The sequence below is a fragment of the Diplotaxodon limnothrissa genome, linkage group LG14 (genome assembly GCF_057381915.1).
Source record: "Diplotaxodon limnothrissa isolate DT_005_m linkage group LG14, D_limnothrissa_male_GT1.1, whole genome shotgun sequence".
Classification (NCBI taxonomy): Eukaryota; Metazoa; Chordata; class Actinopteri; order Cichliformes; family Cichlidae; genus Diplotaxodon; species Diplotaxodon limnothrissa.
Window position 1 is genome coordinate 40,671,963 of NC_140609.1, and position 14,487 is coordinate 40,686,449.

The window sequence follows — 14,487 nt, forward strand, 5'->3', positions numbered from 1 at the left end:
TGGATGTTGAAGGTGGAGCTGCCAGAAGGAAAACAGAAAAACCTCTGAGGTGATCCATGAATACAGTGGAAGACATGGGGTTGGTGTGACAGAGGAGGGTGCTGGGATAGGTGGGTGGGTGAGATGGAAGCAGATGGTGAACGCTGATAATAATATAATATAATATAATATAAGATAATACAATTTAATTAGGGGGCATTTATTTTGAAAGCGCTGAGTGGCGGAAGCGGGGCAGGTTTCCGGTGCTTGTGTTTACTGTGGAGTGGCTCGCCTTGGCTCGGTTCGGTTCGGTCCGCGACAGAGGAGCAGCTGCAGCGTGGGCAGTGCAGAACCAGCGTGTGACCGCGGAGGAACCATGGCGGCCCCTGCTCTCTCCGGCCGGGCTGGCTCGTCGGGCAGCCTCGGGAACAGCCCCACCATGGCCGCCGGGAGGCTGCCGCACGGCGGCGGGCCCGAGCTGGACTTCAGGTCGGCGGCCCGCATGGAGGATCTGAACCGGCTCATCCAGGAGTTCAGCAAGCACGACCAGCGGGAGTACGACGACCAGCGGGCTCTGGAGATCCACACGGCCAAGGACTTCATCTTCTCCATGCTGGGTGAGGACACGCACGCACACACACACGCACACACCAGGCTGCGGTAAACATCCTCGGACTCCACCTGATTATTTCAGCTGGTGTGAGCGCGGAGCTGCAGGGGTGATCCAGATGTGCAGAGGCTCAGGTGATGCACATCTGCTCCACCTGGACCGCATTAGGGATCGCATGCATCCTCTTAGCCTCTCTTCTTCTCGTTTCTTGGTTTAAAACGAACATAAAAGTGTAGCTGAGCTTCTCCAGGTGCTGCACAAATACGGAAATACTAAACACAGACGACACTAACACCACCCTCAGTGCAAGGTGAAGCCCACTACAATCCCAGCCTCATCCACACCTTCAAATATATTAAAAACAAACAAATCTTCACTAATATTAAACTTCCAGCTGTGAGGACTCCGACCAGCAGGTGTTTTTTCCGCACATAGCGCATCAGTGAGGAACAAATGTGCTCAAATATATTTAAAATTGTCAGATTAAATTCTGCCAAATTAGTTGTCCGAATTTCTTTTACAGCGAGAAATAAATCATCCGTTTTTTCCCCAAACATCACCCGGTGGGGCAAATGAAAAGATTCCAGTTCCTCTGACGTCCAGCAGAGGCAGCAGTGAGTCAGTCCCCCATAGACTCCCATGTTAAAACTGTACAGCAGAAATAAACATGATTGCAGCCTGATACACAAACTGTTTGTCTCTGTGGATAATGTCCTCCTTCGTAACACCTGTACAGTAGAAGAAAGTTTTTAGGGTTCACCTGGTTAAACTGTAATAAGGCTTAAAGTTTATATGATTAGGGGCGTGGCCTCTTTGACTGATGGGTGGATGATGACACAGGTGGCTGTAGCTGCTAGCTGACTGCTCAGCTTCACCTGAACTGGACCTCTGGACCGTGTTTGTGCTGTTGGAGCCTTTTGGAACATTTTCAATGTGTCACGTGACCAATAACATGGCTGCTGTGAGGTTACTGTAGTAACAGCTCATCCACGAAGGCGGAGCTCCGGTCCTGCTAGGGGAAATTCTTGGATTTTAGCATGTAGGATTTCTGCGGCACAACCAGGAAACTGATTTGTTGTGTGCACATGTGTGGAAATTATTTTAGTTTATTCCCAATATTGGTGCAGGATTTGGAAAAATTAACTGTGTGAGGGGACGACGCATCTGTTGACCTTTGTGTTGAGCACTCTCTTTGATTGGTTGGTGATTTCAGTGCATGTGTACAAGCTGGCGCGCCGCGCTGAGCTGATGTCAGATGATTTGCGTCAGCGTCCTCCGTCTCATTTTTCTGGCCTTCGTGCTTTGATTATCCTGCAGTTTGCTGTGTGTTTGCAGGTGGCTGAATAATTTAGTTGTGTTGCTTTGTGGTGCAGACGCACAACACTCCTTGTGAATGCGTGTTTAGTTCACATCACTCGTGCTAAATCTGACTCTCTTAGAGGAGCTCTTCAGCTTCTGCCGTGCTGAATATTGTCTCGATGGCCTGTATGAGGTCACTGCGGTCAGGTGCAGGGAGGAGCTGTGATTGGCTCATGCAGGTGCGTGCTCAGTGCTCATTTAAGGAGCTCTTGATTCTGATGGTGGAGCGTGCACTTTCTGTATCGCTCGATGATGTTCGTTAGAACATGGGCACGAAAATCCAGATTAAAATCCAATGAATCGCTCCGCACAGTGTTTGTTTTTGTTTATTTATTCAAGAGTTTGTTTACAAACAGTTGACAGAGTTTGAAAATAAAGAAAATTATTTTCATTAGATATTTCTGTATACTCTGTTTGTATTAACATTTACTTTTTTTTATTAAATGATGATCTAATGTTTGACTTTGTTTCTCTGTAACATTTGAAGCGTTTGATCAGAAATAACATTTTAGTTTATTACGTTGACCTTTGAATTTATTTGAATTGCTCTACAGCACATTTGTTGTGTTTAGCATTTTGAAGATATGCCAAGATATAAATGGTAAATATGTCTTCACATTTCACTTAGGAGAAAAAATGAACCTCACACAGCTTTAATATCTGACATAAATCAGGAATTACAAGGTTATAATTAAAATTTTGAAGGCGGTGGGGCCCTAACCTTTCAAAATAAAAGGCCACAAATCTGCTGAGAGGACTCAGCTCATCATAACTGAACCTGAGAGGAAGTGCGGAGGATGGAGTGCAGGAATGCGAGTTTGATAATGACGCTGGAGCGCCTCCAAGATCTGGATGTAAAAAGACTCACACACACACACACACACACACGACAAAGACAGAATCACACACAGAAACTGCAGAAATGTCCATCTGACAGAGCCGCACACTCACATTAGTGTTCATTTTCTCAGATGTACTGACAGTCTGCCAGCTCGCACACGGCGCCTCCTCACAGAAATAACAAGCGTTCCAAAATGTCCCAACAGGAAGCGGCGCTCCATCCTGTCTTCACAGCTCGCTCACTGTTTGCAGCTCACAGACAGACCAAAAGAAAAGCGATGAGGCGGTTTTATGCTCCAGATTTAATCAATCCAATCAATAAAAAAGGAAAATCAGTCAGGAATTATAAAGTGAGTGTGAGACGTTCATTCAAAGACAGTGTGTATTTGCAGGATCGTCTCTGTACCGAGGTAACGAGCAGCCCCCGAGCTGAGTTCATCTGATTTATTTGAAACTGTTTCTGAGAGACAGACTGCGAGCGTCCAAACAACCGCAGCGCAGGAATGCAGTCGACAGCCAGGAAGTGTGTGCGCCTCTTCTTTAAACTCAGCAGAGCGGAAAACTCGTCCAGGCCGGCCCGGCCCGACCGATGGGGCTGAACGCAGTGACCCGTCGGGGCTCACGCGGTCCGCTTCCAAACACAGCGAGCTTCAAAAATAGACCTGACATGAAAGGAACTGGAAAACAGGAGGGCCAAACTGGACCCGATCCAGACTGAGCTGGACACAAACGAAGCAGACTTCGTTAAAAGCTCACCTTAACATCAGCCTCGTCTGTGAAAGCAAAAACCAGACTGGACGAATCGGCAGAGCCGCCGGTCAACGTTAAAGAATTTAATTACAGCAGGGGGAAGCTTTTAAATCGATGTTAGTCGAACTTTATCCAGATACGAATGAGTTGCTTCTGACGTCAGTCTATCTTGTAAGCAGACGTGCCCGGACCTGCCCTCCTCGGCCACGACCTGCAGCTCATCTGGAGGAACGTTGCGTCGTTCCGCCAATCAGTCAAGAGATTGGATCTCTGCAGTGCATCCTGGGGGTTCCTCGGGGTCTCCTCCCAGGTCCACATTCCTGAGGTCAGCCACAGCCATCCTGGTCAGATACTGAACCCGCTCAGCTGGCTGTAAGACGAGTATCTCGAGGCCTAAATCCTGACCCCCGGTTACACTTGTGTGCGTGGTGCTCGTTTTTACACATAATCTTTATCTGATCCTTTTTGTCGTCCTCTGTTTCAGGAATGGTCCAGAAGTTGGACCAGAAGCTCCCCGTGGCCAACGAGTACCTCCTCCTGTCAGGAGGCGTTCGGGAGGGCGTGGTGGACATGGACCTGGACGAGCTGAGCGTCTACGCCCGCGGCACAGACTACGACATGGACTTCACCCTGCTGGTCCCTGCGCTCAAACTCCACGACCGCAACCAGCCGGTGACCCTGGACATGAGACACTCGGCGCTGGGCCACTCCTGGCTCAGCCTCCGCCTCTTCGACGAAGGAACCATCAACAAGTGGAAGGACTGCTGCACCATCGTCGACCACATCAACGGCACCACCAACTACTTCTTCTCCCCAACACTGGTGGCTGACTGGTTCTACCAGTCCATCTCCTTGGTGCTGCTGGAGGTGCAGAAGAAGCCGCAGAGAGGAATGCCAAGGGTGGAGAAGGTGGAGCGGAACGGCACCATCATCTCCGTCATCCTGGGCGTCGGGAGCAGCCGGATGCTCTACGACATCGTCCCCGTGGTGTCGTTTAAAGGGTGGCCGGCTGTCGCCCAGAGCTGGCTGATGGAGAATCACTTCTGGGATGGGAAGATCACCGAGGAGGAGGTGATCAGCGGCTTCTACCTCGTCCCCGCCTGCTCCCACAAAGGCCGCAAGGAGAACGAGTGGCGCCTGTCGTTCGCCCGCAGCGAGGTGCAGCTGAAGAAGTGCATCTCGTCCAGCCTGATGCAGGCGTACCAGGCCTGCAAAGCCATCATCATCAAGCTCTTGTCCCGCCCCAAAGCCATCAGCCCCTACCACCTCCGCAGCATCATGCTGTGGGCCTGCGACCGCCTCCCCGCCAACTACCTGGCGCAAGACGACTTCTCCGCCCACTTCCTCCTGGGCCTGATCGACGACCTGCAGCACTGCCTCGTCAACAAGATGTGCCCCAACTATTTCATCCCTCAGTGCAACATGCTGGAGCACCTGTTGGACGAGACGGCCATGCTGCACGCCCGCAAACTCTCCTCCGTGCGCTCCGACCCAGCCGAGCACCTGCGCACCACCATCGAGCACGCCAAGGCCGCCAACAGGCTGACGGTGGAACTGCAGTGGCGGGGCAGCACCAACAACCTGCCATCGCCGCAGTCCGACGCCGGCGGAGAGAACCAGCCCGACGACCGGCTGGCCAAGAAGCTTCAGCAGCTCGTCACGGAGAATCCGGGCAAATCCATCTCAGTCTTCATCAACCCGGACGACGTCACGCGGCCGCACTTCCGCATCGATGACAAGTTCTTCTGAGACTGACTTCCTCCTCCCTCTCAGCCTTTCTCCTCCTCGCCTTGTCCCCACCTCCTCTGAAACTTTGTTTTTTTAATTTTTTTATGTTTCTCTGCCACAGAGTGAAGTGAGGTGATCGTCTTGTCGTGTCTGCCACAATTTTTTTATTTTTTATTTTTCTATTCCCGTCCCCACCTCCTCCTCTTTCACTGTGTGCCCTGTGGTTTTTACCTGCTGAATGCCTTTTACACACAGCTGCACAGCAGCAGGTTGTTTTACAAATGAAGGAAGAGATGGAAGTCCACCTTCGGCCGGCTCTGCTGCTCCAGTGTTCGTAGTTTGTAGTTCAATATAATTATCAGGGATCCTGGAAATGAGACGAGTCCACCAACTCCTGAAATCGTGACGTGTGTCTCACGCCAGACTCGCTGTCGTTTAAATTTGGCGCTGAAGCTCTGACGGCAGAAACGATGTGAAAGCGAGGAGCCGGGCTAAAATCAGCTGCTTTGATACGAATGTGGGAATTTCAGTGCTGGCGTGGCCAAAGCCTCAGTTTTTATTTCATTTTTACTTTTCTGTGATATAGTGAAGAACAATCAAAGCATAAATAAATAAATCCTATTTCTGCAAAGACTCAGCATTTCCACTGTTCACCCGTGCTCTTCAGGCCTTCTGCAGTTCTCATGTTGGACACCAGCCGAATTCTGATCGATGGAGATCTGATCCTGAGCTTTTCAGTTTGTGGACTTCAGCTGTTCCACCTGCTCCTTAAAGACCAGACAAACTAAAACTCCTCAAAGACGAATTTCTCCCAACGATTTAGGAAGAATTCGGTGACAATCTGTTTGTTTTCCAGCACGATGAAGCTCCAAGTTACACGCCTCAGGTGATTACTGAGGCTCAGAGATCATCACATTCATATTTGGATCCGTGCATGGATCATTGATGAGGCAGGACTGCATTTGTCCAGCAGAGAACTGCAGGAGTCATGAAGGTCGGTCTAAATGCTGACCAGTGCAGAAAAACTGAAGCGAGCGTCAGCTGCTCTTCACCTCCACGCGCTCGTTCCTCGTGATGACACGAGTACGAGGTTTTCATAATTATGAGCAAGTTACTCAAAATATCTAATGACTCGTTTTCCAAACCAAACAGCAAGTTTTGGCAGCAGCTCGGCGTCGAGCATTTCAGAGCTCGCTGATCGGACGGCGGACGCTTTCAGGAGCTGCGGACAGCCTGAAGTCTCACATCGAGGAGCAAAAGCAGCAGAGCTCGGACGAAGGTGGATTTTGTCCCTCTGAGGAATGTCTTAGTCCCACCGCGGAACGACGATGATGGTACTAACGTCTTAGAAACTAACTGTAAAAAGGAACAAAGTGACTGAACTCTGACGTGTGGGCAGAAGGAGGAACAGACTGACGATGGTTTGTCGACTACTTTTCGTCTGATTTTGCACAGAATGTAAAAAAAAACAAACACCGCCGTGTTTCCTCTCGATGGCGGACGCCGTGTCCTCCTCACTGTCGAATGACGGTATATCATATCAGTTGATGGTGACACTTTACCAACGCGTGGTCGCAGTGCACGCTGTAGATGTTCTCATTAACCGGCAGAGCTGCAGTGATTGTGATTGGTCCAAAGACGCAGCTTCCCCTGATGGAGTCGGCTGAGCTGCCGGTTGGTGTTGCATCTCGTTCGCGCTCGCAGGCTCACGTTCTGACAGACACCCTGGATCCCGTGTAGTTTGCAATGTTTTCCCAGTTTTCCTCATTTCAGTTTGTTTTGATGAGCTTGAGCGTAGTCCAGAATCCTTCCAGACATTCCAGGGTCCAGATCCAGACGGATGGCGTAGCTCGTGGTCCTGATGGGGGCGTGGTGGGTTTTGGGCCTGTGCGTGTGAGCGAGGCGTAACAGTTTGGGACTTGAAGCTCACAGCAGCGTTTCTGTTTACTGCTCAGGTTAATCTGCTGCACGGCGACCGCAGTCAGTAACGTGTCACATCCGGCTCGATATCACCGGCCTCGCTCGCCACTTCCTCTTTCTCCATCTTGTTTGTTTTGATCACTATTTAATAAGCTTCACTGTAACTTAGTTTATTATTTCTAACCTGACCGATGTTTACTCCGCAGCTGCTTCTTAGTGTTTGGATGTCGAGGGTTCGACTCCCCTTCAGCGCCGCCAGCTCGCCACGTGATCGTCGGCCTTTCAGGTCGCTCACAAAACATTGGGACCAAATCCCGATTGGGACTTTTTACACTCCAACTGTAGGTGGAGGTTTGGTGTGATGGAGCTCCAGGCTGGTTTCTGGCACAGTTACTGTGCAGTAAGCGAACGCTGTTTGGCTCCAGAAACCACCGATTATGTGGCGAGCCTCAGTTTGGAGCTCAGGCAGCTTGGCTGCGGGATGTGTCTAATGAGATGGTGCTGTGATGTCATTACCACCACCTCTACAAGGGTTTTTTTTGAGGGGCACAAATCATCACAGATTTAGCCACATGACCATCAGACACTGTGGTGTCGTGTTTATATACAAGGAAAAGAAAAATGTGCTTCATCTCAGCTTCAGCCTCGGTGAAACCTAAATATTGATTACAGAGTCAGAGCCTGTGCTCAGCTCTGATTGGACAGCTGAAGCGCGACTGCAGTCAGCACTAATGCGAGCAGCTCACTACAGCTTAAAAACACTAAAGCAGATATTTTTGATCTCCTGACGTAAACGAGCATCGGCGACATCTGCCGCCTTCAGGATGCGACTGCGCGCCGGCGTGTTTGAGCCGCAGCTGGTTGTGCCGAAGGTGAGTCGTCCCAGGTTTGTTCTGTTTTTTTGTCAAAGTCTGAAACATTTCCAGGAAAATGCAAAAAACCAGAAAAAGAATCTGCAGACGTCTGCAGACAATGCGATCTCCATATCCTCATCCTCAAGTGCAATTAGTGAACACAGAACAAGTACACACTTATACAAACGCACATATACGTCATGTAGCATTAAGACACTGAAGTAAGTTAAAGCTGAACGGTACACTGCTCTGCCGACCCCACAGACCCGCACTGACACTCCCACTCAGAGGTTTTTCACACCATCAAAGTGCCGCACCACGCTCTCCTGCTCGGTGGAAATGTAATCAGTGTGTTCTTCTGAGCTCCGTGACTTTTGACCTTACTGCTTTCTCTATTTGTTGAGAACCTTTTGACTGTGAGTTTTTATTTTTCTGTACCTCGCTGCTCTGCTTTGTTATGACGATGGATTTCTTTATGCAACGTAGACGTGGGTGGGTGTATCCCTTCAGATGGCAGCTCCTCCCCATCTGTGAAGGCTCTTCGCTGGATTTCACTATAAAGTCTTTTAAGCTGAATTTCTCTCTACGTCCTCAGTGAGTCTTTCTCAAATTTACATCTAAAGTTCTCAATAAAATGAAACCTTAGTTTACATTTCATGAAAGGAAAAACAGTTAATGAAGTTCTGCATCAACTTCAGTTCTTAATAAGTGTAACTGACATCTCGGTGTCATCAGAAAAGTAAATTAAACTGCAGAATATGAGCATCAAACCTTGGAAAGTCTCGCCTCCACAGAGTAAATCAGGCTGTCATCTGCACAGCGATCGATTCTGTTGAAGAGTGGCTGAGAAGAAAAACACTCCAGAAGTGAATCTGGGGCGGCGCCACTCAGATTACGATTGTCTGCAGTTTTAGGGAACAACAAGAAAATTCAAGATTTGGTCAACAAGGCCTCGCGATTGAACCCTGGATTGTGCCACTTCAGTTGACTCATTAGCTCATGTGATTTGTTTTACAAAATTTGCATTGCACAGATTTATTTATCTTAATTATACTACAGTTAGAGACCAGAATAAAGACGGGAGGCCTCAGGATCAAACATCGAACCTGCTATTGGATTTGTGGTTGACATTTAAGTTAAACAGGGAGCTGTTTATTTATTAGTAAAGTTTGTTGGACCATAGAAGAAGAAGGAAATGTCTTTATCATCTGCGTAGTTCTCAGATATGAGAGCCCAGAACTAATTCTTAGGCTACGTCCACACGTACCCGGGTATTTTTGAAAGATTTTTCTATGCGTTTGCACCTTTCGTCCACACGTAAACGCCGTTTTCGGTCACTGAAAATGGAGATTTCTAAAAACTCCGGCCAGGGTGGAGATTTTCGAAAACTCAGTTTTTGCGCTTACGCGTGGACGAGAAAAACGGAGAAAACGCAGCGTCAAAGGTGTGCGCCTTTTTTGACGTCACACTGTGCGCCACGTTATTGTTTCGGTGAAATGAATTTCTACAATACTGTTAATTCTACTCTCTGCAGTGTTTAAATGCTTACATATACACACAGTTACTGTCCCTCCACACATACGACTCGGTTCTGCTTCTATGCCCCAGCTTTGTTTACTTTTTCCCACCGAGGCTTCTAGACTTCTGATTGGCCAACATTTCTACACGGTTAGGAATATATCGCCACCTGCTGCTTTGGCATGTTCATAGCAGCGTTTTCCTTCATTTCTGCCTTTATGTGTGGACGGGATTATTTTTTAAAACGAAAACGGAAAATCTCCGTTTTCAAAAATACCCGTGTACGTGTGGACGTAGCCTCAGAGTAAATTGAAAACACTAAAAGCTTTGCTGCATTCAAATAACTAAAGTTACGTAGAGGACAGATCATCATCTGCATAGAACTGAGTAAGAATCTGACATCTTATTGAATATCTGAAAGTCCATAATTTAATCCTGTCAACAGATATTAATGATATAGTTTTTGATCTATTAATAAATAGATCAAATAGGCCGTATGATACTCTGAGAGGAGTACATCTGTAAATAACGGGCCCATAATAGAGCCTTGACGTACTCCACCTTAATCGACTTTGCTCCATTTATTTAAACACCAACACTGTGGGACGAGAGCAGGTTCATGATCTCGCGTCGTACTGCAGAATTGGGCTCAGGAACAGGTTGAATCGAACCCTGGGGAACATCCCTGAGTAAGACCTTCAGAAAGAAGCCTCAGGTCTGCACATTATGTCACATTTATTACACACAGCATGTGTGTGTGTGATCGGTTTCCAGTACTGTCAGGTCACAACATGAACATCTGCTATCGTGTGCCCAATTTTTTCCCATGTATGGATAAAAAAACCTTCCTGCTGACCAAAGTTTAAAATGTTGAGCGTAGAAATGGGGATTTAGTATAATCATGGTCTTTAATTCTTCTATATAAAGGTGATAATTTCTGGATACAGAATAAGGAGATGCAGTCTTGTTTGCAGATGATGGCACACATAAGGTAACGTGTGCGCTACATTAAAGATGCTCAATCTTCTGAGAATATGACGTCATGCACGTGGTTGGTGCCGCAGGCCGTTGAAATAATGTATTCATGTTAAAATGACATCATAAGTCACATGGCCTCTGTGACACTTTAGACTCAGACACATTTAAAAACCATCCAGACTAAAGGTTTCAATCGGACACTCAAACACTTCGTCTAATTAACCCTCAGGCAGGGTGAGCTGGTGGATTCCTTCACTACATCCTTTAAGCAGCTTCCTCTCTCGACCACCGGGGGGAGCAGTGAGAGGAAGCAGCTCGCTCTGTGTGAGCGGGTATGATGGAGGGAGCTGTCATGTGAACGGAGGCTGTTTGTGCACACAGTGACTTTATCTCCTGTAATGTGGAACTACTGTTGTAAATAGCACTTGATAAAATAACTCCTGTCTGACTCTTCGTCTGCGTCCGCTTCATTCAGCCGCCCGGCGCCACACAGCTCATCTCAAACGCCTCATTTTGCTTCCTCCTAACCTTTCTCTTCTCTCCTGCTTCCTGGTGCCTCAGCACCTGTCTCCTCCACCTGCTCTCCTCTCTCCATCTCGCCTCCTGCTGGGTTTGGATCGCGCTCAGCTCTTTCTGGCCGCCGTCAGAGCGCTCGCCGTTCCAAGAGGAAACTATCCATCACTGTCCAAATATAACCACAGCATGTAAACACGCTGCAGGCTTTACTGCTGATGCTCAGCCTCGCTAAAATCCCCGATTTACAGAAAACACGAGTTATTTACTGATGATCAGCGACGGGGGAACCTGAAACCTCTGTGGGGTCATGTGACTGTGTCAAAACGCCTACAAAATAAAACTTTATTTAAAATCAGTTAACAACAGCTTTAAGCCCAGAAACTGTCCTGCAGTTTATCAGCGGAGAGCTAACCCTCTGTGGACCTGATGGGGAACAATGATGATTCCAGGATGTTCACTTTTTACAGCACTGCAGTCACTTTACACACTCACTTTGACTTGACATCACCTGTGATTTACTTCCAGGTGGTCCCGCCCTAACCTGCTGATGTCGTTAACTCCAACTTTGGTTCAACAGATTTGTTGAGCTGTGCAGGTAAGCTTTAGGCAATTTAAACTGCCTCCATATATGTAGCAATGCTAAATATACTCCTGATAATAAGAAGGAAAAGCAACCCAAACAGCTCATTACACCTGAGCGGCGCACCTTTACCTCGCACAGCTGAATCTGTGGGTGGGCGTTGGTGCTGGTCTATAAATAACCCCTTCTTAACAACAATGTTTTCATAGCTCACCTGTTTAAATGGCATTATTAGGGGTGTGGTCTCTGACTGACAGGTGGATGGTGACACAGGAGTATCCAAGTGGTCTGAGCTCCAGCTTTGGTGAAATTTTCTGATTATATTTGGATGTCACGGAGCTCTGATTGGCAGGTATGGTACTGTGTGACGCTAACACACAGTCTGGGGTTGCTAACTGGCATTAGCTGATAACATAGCCTTCCATCCTCCGGTCCAAACATGGTCACATGTACTTCAGAAACCAGTGAGTCAAGCTATAGTAGCTAACGCCATCGTTCTTATACAGTCTGTCTGCTAACAGTAACAGCTGTTAGAGGAGAAATGTTTACATGCCCAATTACTCCAAACCAAATGCCACCGTAGTACCACCAGTGACCCAGGAGGTGAGCCTCTCAGAGCCTGAACCACGGCGTTGTTAACTGATGTCTATTCTTATTAATGTACAGAATTCACCTGCTTGCTGCTACTACTGCACATTCACCCAATGTATATACTACATATATATGTTCTTCCTCTACAGCCAGCCCCCCATTTTTGCACATGTCGAGGAGCGTGTCAGGCTACATTTCACTGTGTGTTATACTTGTATAACTATGCATGTGACAAATAAAGAACCTTGAACCTTGAACGTTAGGTAAGAAAGTCCAAAAAAAGCCCACTCTGAGTGGATTTCTGTCTGCAGGGGAGGAGTGCTGCTTTTAATGTGACTCATCTTTCACCTTCTCTTCAACAGTAATTGCAGCTGAAACAACCTGATGTGTCTCACTGAACTGGCTGCTACCTGTAAATCCATCTTCTTTGTGAAAACCGAGCATGTTCCCTCCTTCTGATGGGAACTAAAGTAGTTTGGGAACACGTACGACAATAAAGGTGTCAGGCAGCCTTTATGTGCTGCTGTGATGTTGACTCCAGGCCGTCTTTGAGCTCCATTTGTAGCCTGAGTTTATTCCTGTTTAATCAGCGGTGCTGTTAACAGCAGCAGAGAGACCCAGCAGCAGCTGCTCTCTGCAGCGTGTCATGGATGTAGAACAGTTTAACAGTATGCATGGATTCTCAGGCAGGTTCTGAACTGTGGCTTTCTCTGATTAATGAGCAGATTTGTGAAGCTTTATTTGTGTTTAGCTGCTTCCTAAAACTGGGTTTCTACCTCAGAGTCGCGTCCTGTCCTTTGGGGCTAGCATGCTGTTCCTGCTTCATGTCACTGCTGGGTTATGGTGATGTTATTTATATGCACGAGGCTTACACAGCATCTATGACAGAGTACTGAGATTCATCACAAACCTCAGCTACCCACAGACTCAGGAACTCAGATGTAGATGCATCTACATCTGAGTTCCTGAGCTTCATCAATCACAGAACTGTGGCCTTCAGTCCACAGACTCATCTCTTTCCAATTCAGTGCAGCTTTATTGATATAGCACCAAATCACAACAACAGTCCTCTTCATATTCTAAAGCAGTAGTTCCCAAACTTTTTTTGCTGGGCCCCCCTTTGTTTTACAAGAAAAATGTTCGCCCCCCCCCCCCCCCCTTCTCGCGCGTGCACGCGCACACATGCACAAACACATCCTCCACGCGCCCATATTTTGCTCCATTGCGGTTTATTTCACACCTCAAACATTTAGTAAACAATTAAGCAAATACAAGTAAACTGCAATAAATTACAGGTAGTAAGAAAATAAACTTCTAACTCTTTCACGCTGCGTCCACACCTACACGGGGATTTTTGAACACGCAGCTGTTTCGTCCATGTAAACAGCGTTTCGAATCATTGAAAACTGAGATTTTTTAAAACTCCTTTTTTGTGTTTACGTGTGGACGAGGAATACAGAGTTCGTCACGCAACGTCAAAGGTATGTGCCTTTATTCACGTCACGCTGTGGCCACGTTATTGTTTACATGAGATGAACTGCAGAATGATAGAGACGAAATACTGTTAATCTGACTGTCTGCAGGTTTTACACGCAGGTACTGTCCCTCTATTTAGAAAGGCAGAGGCGTCACGCTGTGATTATTTTACTGTATGTGTAATATTCAACATTGCTATCAATGCATTTTTCAAAAAATGCCTCTCTGTGCAAAATGGGTTTAAAAACATAAACAGCTGTGGGATCCTGTTTGTCTGTGATTTAAACAGCAGCGCTGCTCCCGACGCAGGGTAAACCAACCCTGCAGGGAGACCTACTTCGGCACCTGTGCAGGTGAAGCCAAAGGGAAGATTTGCTTCACCATATTTTCTCGTCTTTGGCTTAGAATGAAGTTGGTTTGGAAACATGTTCAGCGATGCTTCATCTCCCGCTTTGCGTTTCTGTGGGCGCCCCCTGTGCTAGCAGTGTCCAAGCGTTTTGTCTTTTTCTTCCCCCCCTTTTCATACCACGCCCCCCCTGCAATGGCTCTGCGCCCCCCTGGGGCTGGGGGGCGGGCCCCACACTTTGGGAAGGTCTGCTCTAAGGTAAAGACCCCACAATCAAACCACGCCCTATAAGCATGCGCTTGGTGACAGTGGGAAAGAAAAACTCCCTTTTAATAGGAACAAACGTCTGACAGAAGCAGGCTGGGGGAGGAGCAACAATCTGAGAGACTGGTTTTGACTGGTTTGGGGGAAAACGTGATCACATTTAGCTAAATCTTAAGGA

At 47.5% G+C, this 14,487-nt stretch overlaps 1 protein-coding gene across 1 annotated transcript; it reads left to right on the top strand.

The window, feature by feature from the left end:
- The first annotated feature begins 296 nt into the window (after nt 1–296).
- Nucleotides 297–10,913, top strand: LOC146619519 (nucleotidyltransferase MB21D2). The gene is made up of 2 exons (XM_085371341.1): nt 297–596; nt 4,023–10,913. The coding sequence occupies exons 1-2, from the start codon at nt 356–358 to the stop codon at nt 5,285–5,287; spliced, it is 1,506 nt and encodes a 501-aa protein (XP_085227467.1). The 5' UTR covers nt 297–355; the 3' UTR covers nt 5,288–10,913.
- Nucleotides 10,914–14,487: the final 3,574 nt, after the last annotated feature.